The sequence below is a fragment of the Stigmatopora argus genome, chromosome 11 (genome assembly GCF_051989625.1).
Source record: "Stigmatopora argus isolate UIUO_Sarg chromosome 11, RoL_Sarg_1.0, whole genome shotgun sequence".
In the NCBI taxonomy this organism is placed as follows: domain Eukaryota; kingdom Metazoa; phylum Chordata; class Actinopteri; order Syngnathiformes; family Syngnathidae; genus Stigmatopora; species Stigmatopora argus.
The window spans coordinates 6,901,761-6,914,943 of record NC_135397.1 but is presented as its reverse complement, the minus strand read 5'-3'; the positions used below and the strand labels follow the sequence as shown (position 1 = coordinate 6,914,943).

The 13,183-nt window shown below is 39.8% G+C and overlaps 3 protein-coding genes across 3 annotated transcripts; 1 reads left to right on the top strand and 2 right to left on the bottom strand.

Annotated features, from left to right (window-relative positions):
• Positions 1–223: 223 nt before the first annotated feature.
• On the bottom strand, positions 224–5,391 carry LOC144085031 (delta-1-pyrroline-5-carboxylate synthase-like). Its single transcript, XM_077613993.1, has 17 exons — positions 5,233–5,391; positions 4,686–4,793; positions 4,465–4,616; positions 4,220–4,369; positions 4,036–4,140; positions 3,800–3,958; positions 3,395–3,485; positions 3,126–3,250; positions 2,899–3,043; positions 2,722–2,795; positions 2,486–2,585; positions 2,028–2,248; positions 1,799–1,936; positions 1,511–1,706; positions 1,249–1,370; positions 832–1,114; positions 224–740 (listed from the first exon to the last, which is right to left on the bottom strand). The coding sequence occupies exons 2-17, from the start codon at positions 4,780–4,782 to the stop codon at positions 559–561; spliced, it is 2,340 nt and encodes a 779-aa protein (XP_077470119.1). The 5' UTR covers positions 4,783–4,793; positions 5,233–5,391; the 3' UTR covers positions 224–558.
• A 1,399-nt stretch (positions 5,392–6,790) lies between these two features.
• LOC144085030 (zinc-binding protein A33) lies at positions 6,791–9,123 on the top strand. Its single transcript, XM_077613992.1, has 6 exons — positions 6,791–6,878; positions 6,954–7,049; positions 7,140–7,373; positions 7,465–7,487; positions 7,568–7,701; positions 7,880–9,123. The coding sequence occupies exons 2-6, from the start codon at positions 6,990–6,992 to the stop codon at positions 8,488–8,490; spliced, it is 1,062 nt and encodes a 353-aa protein (XP_077470118.1). The 5' UTR covers positions 6,791–6,878; positions 6,954–6,989; the 3' UTR covers positions 8,491–9,123.
• On the bottom strand, positions 8,546–13,051 carry LOC144085029 (factor VII-activating protease). Its single transcript, XM_077613991.1, has 13 exons — positions 12,892–13,051; positions 12,296–12,449; positions 12,137–12,229; positions 11,916–12,026; positions 11,723–11,839; positions 11,346–11,456; positions 11,004–11,175; positions 10,831–10,922; positions 10,334–10,733; positions 10,117–10,259; positions 9,600–9,734; positions 9,339–9,484; positions 8,546–9,238 (listed from the first exon to the last, which is right to left on the bottom strand). Exons 1-13 carry the CDS (start codon positions 12,949–12,951, stop codon positions 9,071–9,073), a joined length of 1,902 nt encoding a protein of 633 aa, XP_077470117.1. The 5' UTR covers positions 12,952–13,051; the 3' UTR covers positions 8,546–9,070.
• Between the last annotated feature and the right edge of the window lie 132 nt (positions 13,052–13,183).

Below are 13,183 nucleotides of genomic sequence, written 5' to 3'. Positions count from 1 at the left end.
GCGAATGTAATCAAATTCTCATGAAGTAGGATAATTATGTAAACATTCTTTATGTATATGCAAGTACAGACAATAATAACAATATATTCTAATAGTCACCTTCAATATTTTCAGCCTACTATACCTCTTTATTCCCGACCACTGACAATAAAGAGCAAAAAATGACAATCCGATTTGTGTGCAACATCAAGCAAATAAAGTCAAATCAAACACTTGTTATCATAATGTAAGTTTTTATTCTAAGCTTCTGATTCAGAGAAATAGGCCACTAAACAAATCTGCAACACAGAATTGAAAAGATATCTTGCATTAAATTGCAAAAAAAGGCATTGATATAGTTGGTAGAAAAATAAGTTAAAAATTCCCAATGTTCCAGTAAAAAATGTTTTTCTTTAGCACTGGAGCAAATAGACCTGTTGGGTGTATAATTTAATTCTTATTTTTGTAGTAACACTTCATTCATATAAGAAATGAATCCGTAGCAGCTGTGCTACTTTCAGACGCAAATCTTTGAATGCGACTGACATTTGTAAACTTGAGTCCTTGTTTGGCAGGAGTCTAGCTGAAGCTCCCCTGTGGAACAGGGATGTTTTCATGAAGGTATTTCATGCTTCCTTGCTCAGAGAAGTCCGCCACAGTATGACCTTCTCCTCGAAGAACCCATTTGGTGGTCAGTAGACCCTCTAAACCCACAGGACCTCTGGCATGGATGCGTGCCGTGCTGATTCCCACCTCAGCACCTACAAAACAAAACAAAACAAATCAAAGGAGCTCACTCAATTTGTGTGGTATTCTCTCAACACTATGAGGTTACACTAATATTGTACATACCCAGACCAAAGCGGTAGCCATCAGCGAACCGAGAGCTTGAGTTGAAGAATACGCAAGCACTGTCGACTTGCTGCAGGAACTGTTCACCTGTTTCTTCATTTTCTGTCACAATTACATCTGTGTGGGAGCTGCCATATTTATGGATATGGTCCACAGCCTCCTGCATGCTATCCACCACTTCGATGCAGCACTCCAGATCCCCATACTCTGTGCGCAAGGACTTGACCTCAGATGGGCTGAATGTTAAATAGGATGCAAACCGAGGCCCAGCGTGTATCTTAACCTGAAGAAAGGGCGGGAAAAGGCGAGTTATAGTCATTTTCATGATAAAATAAACAAATGAAGCATGGAATTAAGGTTTTCCAATTGCATGATATTAAAATGGACAAGTCACAGAAATGACCATATGCATCTTACATGTTCTGTCCTAAGCATATCGATGATCTGGTCAAACATTGGTGTTCGCAACAAGTCTCTATGAATTAGGAGGGTTTCCATTGCATTGCAGGCCGCAGGGTAGTCACATTTAGAGTCTCGGACTGGAACAAATGCATACAAGAGCAAAAGTAAGTGCCTTGCCAATCAAAGGCACGATTTGATACCAGAACAATTAGACACAAATCAAACACAAACATTAGCAGGAAATTGAGTGAAAAATTGACATATTGGGTCTTCATACCAATTTCAAGCGCTTTGTCAATGCTTGCTTCACTGTCAAGGTAGACGTGACAGACACCCTCGCTGTGACCCAGTACTGGAATACCCTTAGCTGCTCTCTGAATGTCTCGCACCAATTGAGACGAACCTCTTGGAATTATCAGGTCAATGACTTTGTCCAATCTACATAAATCTTCCACTTCTTCTCGAGTGCTAACCTGCATGGGGCAATCAATGAAAAAACATGATCAGCCTCATCCCATGAAAAAAATAATGTCTCAATACAGTACATCATTTAATTTAATCTTACCAGTTGGATAGCATCTGTGACGCCATGAATAGAAAGTGCTTCCTGGGTGAGTTGATGCAGAATTCTGTTGGTGTTTGAAGCTTCCTTGCCACCCTTAAGCAATAAAGCATTTCCACTTGCAATAGCCAAAGCAGACACCTGTGAAACACATTAAAGAAAAATCATAACTAAAGCATGATCATCTTTGAGACACAGAATTATCTGTGTGTGTATTGTGAACAATACCTACCTGTGGAAGACAGTCAGGACGGGACTCAAAGATAACCAGCAAGACACCAATAGGAACAGTGATCTGCTCCAACTCCAAGTTGTTTGCAATTCTGGTCCTCCTGAGCACCCTTCCCACACTATTACCGGAGGAAACAGCCAGCTGACGAAGTCCAATAGCGAGACTGTTAAGTTTAGCTGTAGACAGACTCAGTCGGTCGATCAGTGCCTGAGAAAAACGACCTATGAGGAATTTAAATCAATTAAAAAAATTAAAATGCAATATTTGAAATATCTAGTAACAAAGTAAGATGTGACACTCTAAACTGACAATTTCCCCAAAAATATTCTTGCTCATAATAGATTCCAAAATCAAACGAGTTTGAAAGAACCACACAAACCTCCATTTTTTTTTTTTTTTTAAACGTAAGGTCTTAGGGAAATTATGTTGATTCAAATGATTTGTTTGGTCAGCTTTACCTGATGATGTTGCTATCGCCATGTCTCTCTTGTTTGCACTGAGAATCTCATCCTTCTTCTCAGTAAGTAATTCAGCAAGACTGCAGATGATTTCTCCTCTCTGGAAAGAAAGGAAATCTACAGTATTTGTAATGCTGTCCTTAGATTGTTCAAGTATCTGTACTTCATCATTTGTCTGACAACTTGCTACTTTTTCTCCTTAAAACAGAAATATTCATTTCTAAGGAGAAGCACACCTGCTCTGGCTGAAGCGAAGCCAGCGTTCTTCCAGCGTGACGGGCCATCTCTGTCTGCTGTTCCACAGTGGGACCTGATGGTGATTTAAGTACCATTCAAACATATTCAATCAGCTCATTATGAAAATACATGATTTGGAAATATGAGAAGTTCAATTTTCTTTTATTTAGAGCAACCTGCTGGTTTTACTTCTGAGAAGAAGGTGCCAACTTTCTTCCCTTCCACAATATCTGTGATAACATGTCCTGTGACTTTGGGATCTGTGCCGTTGGCGATGACCACAGACGACCCGCCCTGTAGTGCCCACAAGGCTGCTTTGACCTGTATGAGTAAACAGAGTTAAATTTGACTATGATATATATATTTTTTTTTACTAAACTTTGTGTTGACGCAATGTATCAACCTTGGCCTCCATGCCACCAATGCCAACTCTAGACTTGGTTCCATAAGTGATGGACTGTTGGTCTCCAGGATAGAAGATATCAATGAGTTTGGCATCATCTTTTCCCGGAGGGCTGTCATATAGGCCTGTAAAAGAGAATGTATTTGTCATGTTTATTTTTATATGCCAACAGTGCAGTCTATGTATTCAAAAGAAATTAATAAAATATTATAAAAACAAAAGAAAGAGAATTAATATTTAAAACAACCAACAATCTGGTAATTATGTACCTTGAACATCAGACAGGGCAATTAGGAGGTCCACTTTCATTTCAACAGCCAGACGGGCAGATAAACTGTCATTATCCTTGATGGTTATTACCTGAAATGCATAAAATCATTTTCAAAATGAAAAAGGACAGCAATAATAATTAGGACATTATTCGGTAAAAGCCAGCAAGCCTAATTAAGTGGTTAAAAGTTAACCTATTTCAAGCTGATACAAGTAGGAATATTTACCACAAGGTATTAGTGTAGAAAAGAAAAAAAATGTATCCATAGAAAACAGTTAGAATTCTTAGAATTACAACGAGTAGAAACACGATAAAGGTACTTGATTGTTCCATGCCTTCACATTAAAAACATCCCCATACACACTTAGCATTATTCTCAGCACGCCCTTTGCACAGTACGAACATTTTTGCCCTGTAGGTCACTGTTGGGAACAGGGGGAGGCACAACAGCATCATTGGTATTGATGATGGGAACTATGTTCATGCGCAGAAGTTCCAGAAGTGTGCTGTTGAGGTTTTGTCGCTTCTGCTCGTCATGAAAGTCCAAGTTTGTAACTAAAATCTGAGAAAAGGAAAACAAGACATTAGCACTTTCAAAAAGCACTGATTCAGTGGATCAAAAAAAGCTCAAGGTCCTACTTGTGCAGTACAGATACTGTACTGGGTGAACATAGCTTCATACAATGCCATCAGACCACTCTGTCCGGCAGCTGCACAAGCCCTTGCTTCCAAAGCTGGAATTGCCTGGAAAAAAACACTGGTGAAAATGGCTATGGTACATTTAAAAAAAGAAAAACACTTCTCCAATGAAATTAAAGATCACCATTTCTTTCAGCTGATTTTGGTTAGAATGCAAAGCTTGTCTGACACTTTGAGAGAGCAGGATTTCATGTCTCAATCTCTGCTTCCCAAAAGCCACAGCACCACTGGTGACAATCATCATCTCCCTGCCTTGATTCTGCAGCATGGCCACCTTAGAAGATCAAACAATGATAATGACATGAAACCTGAACAACTTACCGCTTGCCAATACAAAGTCAGCGATCAACAATAGTAATGGTCTATTACCTGCTCAACAATGGAAGCCAGGCGCCCAAGTGCCAGACCGCACTCATCTCCCCTCGTCACCACAGCACTGCCAAGTTTCACCACAATGCGTTTGGCTTGCTTTAACTCACTCCGATGGGCAAAAGACTTTCCATGGGAACGCAGGTCCGAAACTGAGTGCACATTGGAAGCACAGAAGTTAACATTTTATTGATCAACTATAAAATGAGCTTTATACTTACATTTTTCTTGGGAAAATGTTCTTTTAGATGCAGCATTGACTTTCACTTGCCAGATTCTGTTTGGCAAGTAAGAGCACAAGTGAAGTCTGGCAAACATGGCCCCAAAACCTAAAATAAAGGAAAAACATAGACTAATACCCATTTAATACAAAGGACCTGTTTTAATGAGTAAGTAGTACATTTTTATATGAAGGCAGCAGATGATGTAATGTTGCTTAAGATGTACGTACTTTATGAATGAGAGAAGTAAATTAAACTATGGCTTAATGATCCTAGAACATGGACCAAGGGTTTTATGGTTATAACATCTACTGATTGGAAGTTGATTGTGGTGATGGGCTGCTAAATATAAACACTATTGACTCTAAATTTAGACACAGTAGATAGTGTTAATGAGACTAGATCGTTTCAGGCTGTACATTATACTCAACATGCATTGCTGCAAATGTTAGCTAGCTTAGCATTAGCTTAACAATTTATTTTTGCCTATAAAAGATGCCGATCTTGCAAATAAGTCAAAAATTACATTGAGGAAACGGGTCCTTACCTCACAATACCCAAAAGTGACAAAAAGAGATGAGTAAACTTCTGGGATAAAGACACGTCAGCCGGGCTGCCACATCCACAGCCCACGTTGAGGGTTTGTGACAGGACCGCAATTCACAAAGGCGTTTACGTCAACTTTGTCTACGGAGCAACGGAGAAACGCCCGGTGAGTCTTTTAAGCGTACGCAAAAATAGTGGACGGCAATTGGCGTTACTACGGTAAAGGACACTATACACCTGCTCCGTCCAGTATAGTATAATGAAAGTATCTCAAAGGCATAGAAGACAAAGAATTTTACGGACTCCGTCAATATAGTCAATGAAAGCTGACTATTTTTGTATCGCTAAAAGTGTAGCTTAAGATAGATGAAATATGAGTGGTGAGAATCTAGTGCAGGGGTGGGGAATCTATGGCTCGGGAGCCATATGTGGCTCTTTCCATGGGTGCATAGGGCTCTCCACTAACCTGTGAGGTAAAATGTGGAAACTGTGGCCTTGACACTATCTCTATCACCACTTTAATCATAATTTTGTTTTGTTTTTATTAATCTTCTGCATGCATGTTATCCCTGATACTGATTTATTAGCAACAGCATAACATTGTTGTCAAAAGAATTCAGAGATTTTTTGTACTTTAAAAGTGGTGAAATGACAAAAAAAATCACACATGTTCATGTATTTTTTACCTTTCAATTCTGAGAATGGCTCTCAAGATATAACATTAGAAAATATGAATTGTTTATGGCTTTCTCTGTCAAAAAAGTTCCCGACCCCTGATCTAGAGACCAGAAGTAGACTGACTCAAGCTATGGTACAATACAAATGAAGCAGTGTGATAGATAGATACTAAATAGGTCTAGTTCTTATATAGACAGGCTGGACGATTTCAAGTTAAAGCACTGTCTGAAAATTGATTCGGATATGGTTCCTCAAAGTAAGCCAGGCCAGGAAACAGTAAAATATCATCAGATCTTCAGTAATGTGACACTGGGTCACCTGAGTGGCTGTCCATGTAGAAAGAAGTCTGTGAAACATTCATGAGCAGCACAAGCAGCACAAGGTATTCATTCTCATGAAGCTACCATAACACCAAGCAGAGCTATGGGAACTGTCGAAGAAAGTCTGAAGTGCCCTGCCTGCCAGGATTTATTCACAGATCCTGTGAAACTGCCATGTAGACATGACTTCTGTCTGACCTGCATCCAGACCGTCTGTGAAGACGGTCCTCTTTTTTGTCCGGAATGTCAGATCCTACTACCATCCAACCTTACATTGGAAATAGATTCAAGCCTTCAAAACAAGGTGAAAGAATTCATTATGAAATCATCAACAGAAGCCAAATCTTCGACTATTTGCTGTGATCACTGCATAGAGACACCGTCAGAGGCGATTAGGACCTGCCTAACCTGTGACGCCTCTCTGTGCCAGGCTCATGCCCTGTTGCACCAGCAAAGATCTGCTCTTTGGGATCACACTGTGGTCGATGTGACACAGGACCTGCTTTCTTTAAAGTGCAAAGAGCACCGCGATGAGCTTAAGCTTTTTTGCTTGGAGGACAGAGTCCCTGTTTGTTGTCTGTGTGTCCTAGTTGGCGCGCACAAGAATCACAAAGCTACCCAACTCCATGATGCTTGCGTTGACTTAAAGGTCTTTATTATGTTTGCCATATCATCTTTATACGTCAGGTTAATATTTCCTAGAACAATCTGTATCTGTCTTTAGAACATCTTGGAGACAACTGTGAAACAACTGCTGCAGATGAGATGTGAAGCAGAGAACGCCATCAAAGACTTGGAGTTCATGTATACGCAAACAGCGGTACAGTCACTGTAGAATACAAAATCTTCTTTTGTACTTGCTATACGGAGATGGTGCGTCATCTTTTATCATCTAATGGTCTGCGTGCAGAATTCATCAGCAGATTTCAGAGAGAGAATCTCAGACAAGTACAACAGGATTCGAGTTGTGCTGGATGGCGATGAACGTCTGATGATGCAGATCATTGATGCAGAGGAGGAATGCATGAGCGAGTGGTTGGAATCCCAGAGAGGCATAGTGGAGGCTCACATCAAGGAGATTGATGACCTAAGAAGGTCCAGTAAATTACTCCTTCAAGAAACAGATGACTTGACCTTCATACAGGTACGGGTGACATTAAACCTTTGTTTTAGTGTTTTGGCCTTGCCAGATGTGTACCAGATTAACTTGCTTAATTATTATGGTTGTTTTAAAGCAAATCACTGCACAAGATATGTGGTAAGTATGTGTAATTAATTTCTTAATTTTGATAGCTCACCAGTAGTAATTGTTCTGCTGACATTTCTGTTGAACTGTAGTGACCCTCCAAAGTTGGGACCCATTCAAAAATTAGACAAAGAGCTGTGTGAACCTGACAAAATGAGAACAGTAGAGAAGCTTGTGGATGACCTGTCAGTGGCTTTGTCCCAGTATTTTCCCCGAATGTGGTCCTGTAAGTATCTTTTATTTACATACAAACCTATACATGATCAGTTCCCAATTTTTGGGGGGTAAATGCATGGAAAATAGAACAGACCAAAGATATTAAATGACAATAGAAATGAAAAAGACAAATGCTGGATTTTATTTCATTCTTTAATTCTGCACTGGTTAATAATTTGTCTTTGCAGATTTAAGTTGTCCAGCTCTTGACTTAAAAACAGCCCACCCAAAGCTGGAGATATCCCAGGATGGTAGACAAGTGTGCTGGGGAGAGCAACCTTCCGGTGGTCCTCCAACCACTCGGCCGTACGATTCCCAATACAGTATTTTTTCCGAGAAGAGTTTTACTAGTGGCCGACACTACTGGGAAGTCATTGTTCAGGAGAAACCATACTGGCTGATAGGCATCACCTCTGGTCCAGTCATAGGAGACCTAGATCTGAAGCATTCTGGCCCGGGTGTGAATAAGACTTCCTGGTGCATATACCATGGTGAGGGACAGTACATGGCGTGCCATGACACCCAAGAGAAACAGCTAAATGTTGGGAAGAAAGTTAAAAAGCTGGGCATACTGGTAAATCTCCCAAAAGGGGAACTGTCCTTCTTCAATGCGGACACCATGACGCTGCTTCACTCTTTTTGCGTGGAGTGTAAAGAGCCCCTTTTTCCAATATTAAACCCCTGCATTGATGTGAATGGACTAAACAGGCAACCCCTGACTATGTTTTGGATTAAGGACCCCTGGGATTGGAGTGTCAACACAGATGGAGGTGATGAGAGATTTTCCAAATTGTCATAATATGGAATAAAAATCATGTGCGACCAATCTTATGCTCTATAATTATGATACAGCATTTAGTTTGTGTGTTTTATTTCAGCTTTTTACAGAATATGTTTCTTCAGACAGAGTACACTGTAAATAAATGAACCATTAATTTGCTTGGCCATATACCAATGCAGTTCACAGATTTGATGACGTGCATTGCTGCCCCCTCCCCCCATGGCTACGTAACTGTGAGCACACTTCAGCACCAAGGTCAGTGGCTCTTGTCAGTGTACCTTGCAGATGGAACATAGAAAATGTACCCAATCAAATTGAAATATACATTTATGTGGCATTTCTTTGTGCGTGTATTGCTGTTCACCTTAACAAATCACCAAGAAAATAACAAATATGAATGGATTGTAATTCGACGTATAATTTCTTCTCTTATGTATAAAAAAACAATATTTCATACATGTATCTGTAAGGCGGTGCATAAACAACTTTGTTATTTGTAATTACATGTAGTGTCCAAAATAAATCAATTGCACAAATATTAAATCCAGACTCCATTGTATCATCAGCCCCAAACTTAGAGTTGTAATACAGATGCTTTTCAGTCAGAGTATCCCTGAGTTTTTGATTTGATCCAGTCCAGAAAATTACTGACCCGTGCGTAAACCCCAGGCTTATTCTTGGCTCCACATCGGTCTCCCCAGCTGACCAAACCATAAAGAACATGAACGTTGTTCTGCTCACAGGTCAGTGGTCCTCCTGAGTCACCCTGAAAGGACAAGTGTCCACACTCATTAATCAGCAACCACACTCAATAATTTAAATCAGTCCCATTTTTGTTGAATTTAGCATTTAACCTCCTCACTTACCTGGCAAGAGTCAACTCCTCCTTGTAGATAGCCAGCGCAAAACATAGTATTATCCAAAGAGGAGCCATAAATTTTACTCTCAGAGCATTTCTCCTGGTTGATTAGTAGAACATTAGCCTCCAGCAAATGGTTGGAACCATAGTCAGCTGCAAATATAAGGTGTAATGAGACAAAGGGTGTGACATCATTGATTCACGGTTTACAAAATATTTTGAATTGAAACTGTGCTTTATCACTATAACGAATGGAAATTGGACTTACACTCTTCAGTGGCACCCCATCCAGAAATGGTACATTCCTCGCCATCATCTATCGGGCCCTCAGGCAAACACGCTGCCTTCACAAACTGGGTCTCATTGGCACAAAAACCATCCGAGCCTTCCAGTCGCAGCAACGCTACAAAAATGCAATCGTACGCTGTTATCTTAGAAGTGAATTTTTAGACTCCTGACACAGTGATAGCACATTAACTAGGTCAGTTTATGTATTTGGACATGCAGTTAAACAAATATTCTGTTGCACTTCTGCTCAACGACCATAAAAACATTCTAATTCTGATATACCTCTGATACCTTGATACAAGACCAAGTCCAGCCTGGAGTATTACAACACTATCCTACACTATACACTCCTATTAGCAGCAATCTGCCAACAGGAATTTGCTATTCTTTCAGATATTGGCAAAAGACATGTTTTTACACCAATAGCAAAGGGTTGATTCAACAGAGAAAACCACCAATAAGTGGGCGTTACCTGTGAAGAACAGAAATTTTCTCACCGATATCATTGTGAACGGATATTGGAGTCTCCCTGTAGTCCTCATGAACAATAGCATCTTTAACATTAAAGACCTGTTCAGTGGGCTCATCAGCATCCAAAGAGAGCCCTCCCATAACCACCTGCATCTCATTTCCCCGTTCACTGTTCAAACATAAATGTGACATCTGAAAATATTGTAACGTTTTCAAAAACATGAACGCCTGAATTGCTCTTACATGCAGTGTCCAGCTGTTAGTATCCAGCAGCTTTCAATGAGAACACCCCCACAGATGTGTTTGTATGGCCGAGTGGATCTCTTGGGTCTGACTTGCAGGGACACTTGCCAAGGCAATGCCCCTGGGGGTACCTTCAAACCCCCAAAGATTCGGGTCATAACTTTCTTAGGCTGAGGCTTCCCGCAGGTGCTGAATGGTTTTAAAGAAGCTATTGCAGTTGGGGTGGCTACGTCGGGTTGTGATGGCTGGGTGGGCTTTTGGGTTGGGGCAGGTGTTGCCTTTTGGGTTGGGGTAGGTGTTGGCTTTTGGGTTGGGGCAGGGGTGGCTCTAGGAGGAGTTGGTGGTTCAGAGGGAGCCACAGGAACTGGGAATGCAGTGGAACGTGGAAGGTCACTTAAATCTAGCATCAACCAAATGAAAAAACAATCGCACATACAAAATGAAACTTTTTTTTAACTTAAAATTGAATATTGTACACTGATTTTACATCTATGAACCTTCAGGGCATTCATCTACATCACAGTAGTTCCACAGCAGCTTTTGGCCTCTTCTGTAAAAACACCATGGTGTCAAGTCGCCATCTGGGTTTCTGGGTTATAGAATATATCTCAATTAGACCTTTTTTTAGCAAGTAGGACTTTTCAGCTGCATCCTTTGAGAATAAGTTGACCTGCAGAAATTGTGTGGGCCAAGGCCGTCGCTGTCTTCAAATGAGTTGAAAGGATCCGTTCCCTTTGCCAGGATGAAATGAGAATTCCAGTAGAGGCATTCGTCGCCGTCAATTGTCTCACTGACGGTACCTCGATATGACTCTCCATCATCCTCGAAACAGTCATTTGGGCCTAGGAATTATGACAATGAAAAATCTTGTTTTTGGTAAAACATTTAGTACACCATAAAGTTCAGACAAACTGGAACATGTTTGGCTTAAAAACTGCTATGAAAACAATTGGAACTGGGAAGGATTTGTTTGTGTGGAGATTTTTTTCACTTCCGCTGTTGTGAAACTTACCAACATGGCAAAAACGACCTCTGAAACCTGAAGGACAGTTGCAGTCAAACTCGGTACCATTCCTGCTGCACTGTCCTCCATTCTTACATGGATTAGGCTCACAAAGAGTATCTGAAGAGAAGGGGAGTAAAGATATGATCGACATATTTAATTATCATAAGATGGCAATTTTTGTGAATTCTGTTAATTGTAGCAGGCTATTGCTAGAGCAGAAAAATAAATACAAATATTTCTGAATAAAACGTTATATTTATCTTGTTAGAACGTAAACACTATCTAATTCACATACTATAAATAAAACTATATACTAAACTTTTTTTTCTCTTGTGGCATTTACAGTACATGCTTCCATAGTCAAAGAAGAAATATTTTCTCACATGTTTTACAGTTTGGAGGTTGGAAGGGATGCTTGCATTTGCACTCATAGAAAGGTTGAGTGGAAGTCAGTACACATTCACCACGGCCACAAGTACCTCTCTTGCAAACCTTACGTCCTAGAACATTAAACAAGTTTAACATGGATTATTTTGACAAACATGACAAGCCGTATTCAACAAGAGTGTTTCTAACCTTTCTGGCACCGTCTTCCCTTGAACGGTTTTGGACATTCACATTTGAATTTTTTCTTTCCTTTCTCCTTGCATATGCCGTTATTTTCACAAGGGTTTGGGTTACATTGGCCTGAGAAAAAGGAAGGTGTCGGCCTTTGAGATTTGGTTTGGGATGTAGCACGTTATTACAAAAATTCAACACTCATGGAAAGAAAAAGAGTTATGTGAAGAGTTTCTCACCCGTTGGCTCTTGAAGGTCATAAAGCCATTCACTTGGGTCATCATCATCATCCTCATCATCAGGAATCTCTCCAGTGAATCCAAAGAAAAAGTCTAAAAAATAAAAAATAAACAAATAGAATGAATTTGTGGCAATTGAAAATGTTTTAATGCACCTACCATTAATTACATCTTGAAACTTTTCTCTCCTTTTTGCATGCTTTCCATGTTTGTGAACCCGCATATCACGAGGGCCATGATCATGTTCATCGTCATGATGATGATGATGAAGATGACGATGGCGATGGCGCTTTTTGTGCTTGCCAGGTTTTGTCTGTAAAAATGCATCGTCAAATAGATTTCCATTGTGAAACATTTAATATATTTGTCTTGTTTGTTTCCACGGTGATACATTTGAAGGCACATCACATTTTGCTCGTGAGTTTGGACATTAGGAGAAAAAAATAACATTTTTATTTGTAGTTTGTATTTTCATCAATATTCACAGTAAATAAAAACACATTAAAGTTAACTATTACAGAAGAACATGGAATTTTTCAGATTGCCTACGCTTATTTCTCCTGAATTCCCAAAGAGCTTTTCTAGCGTTGGAAGTAAAGCCACTGTTGTCACTTTGACTGTGATTTGTTGATATAATTGCACCAACATTAAATCACCCTGCTAGATATATCAATTTTATTCAATTAAACGTGACACACAAACTGCTAAAGCAAAATACAATAGTTCAGCACCAATAGTAAACAGGAAATACATACTTCAGCAGTGCACAGGATCACAGCAAGAAAGAATAAAAGAAAGAGGAGCTTCAGGTTCATGATGGCCGCAACTCATATGACACAACAAAATGAGTGTGTAGGACAGTCCATCACTCTCAAACTGCAAACCTTTGCACTTTGTCTAACATCTAACGGTCAATGATATTGATTTTTTTCTATAGTTATGAGGATACATATGGAGTAACACCTAACTTAATCATTTATAGAGATTTCTTTTATATATAAGGGTTCCACGATTAAGCAGAAGCTTCACAAAACCATTCACGTTACC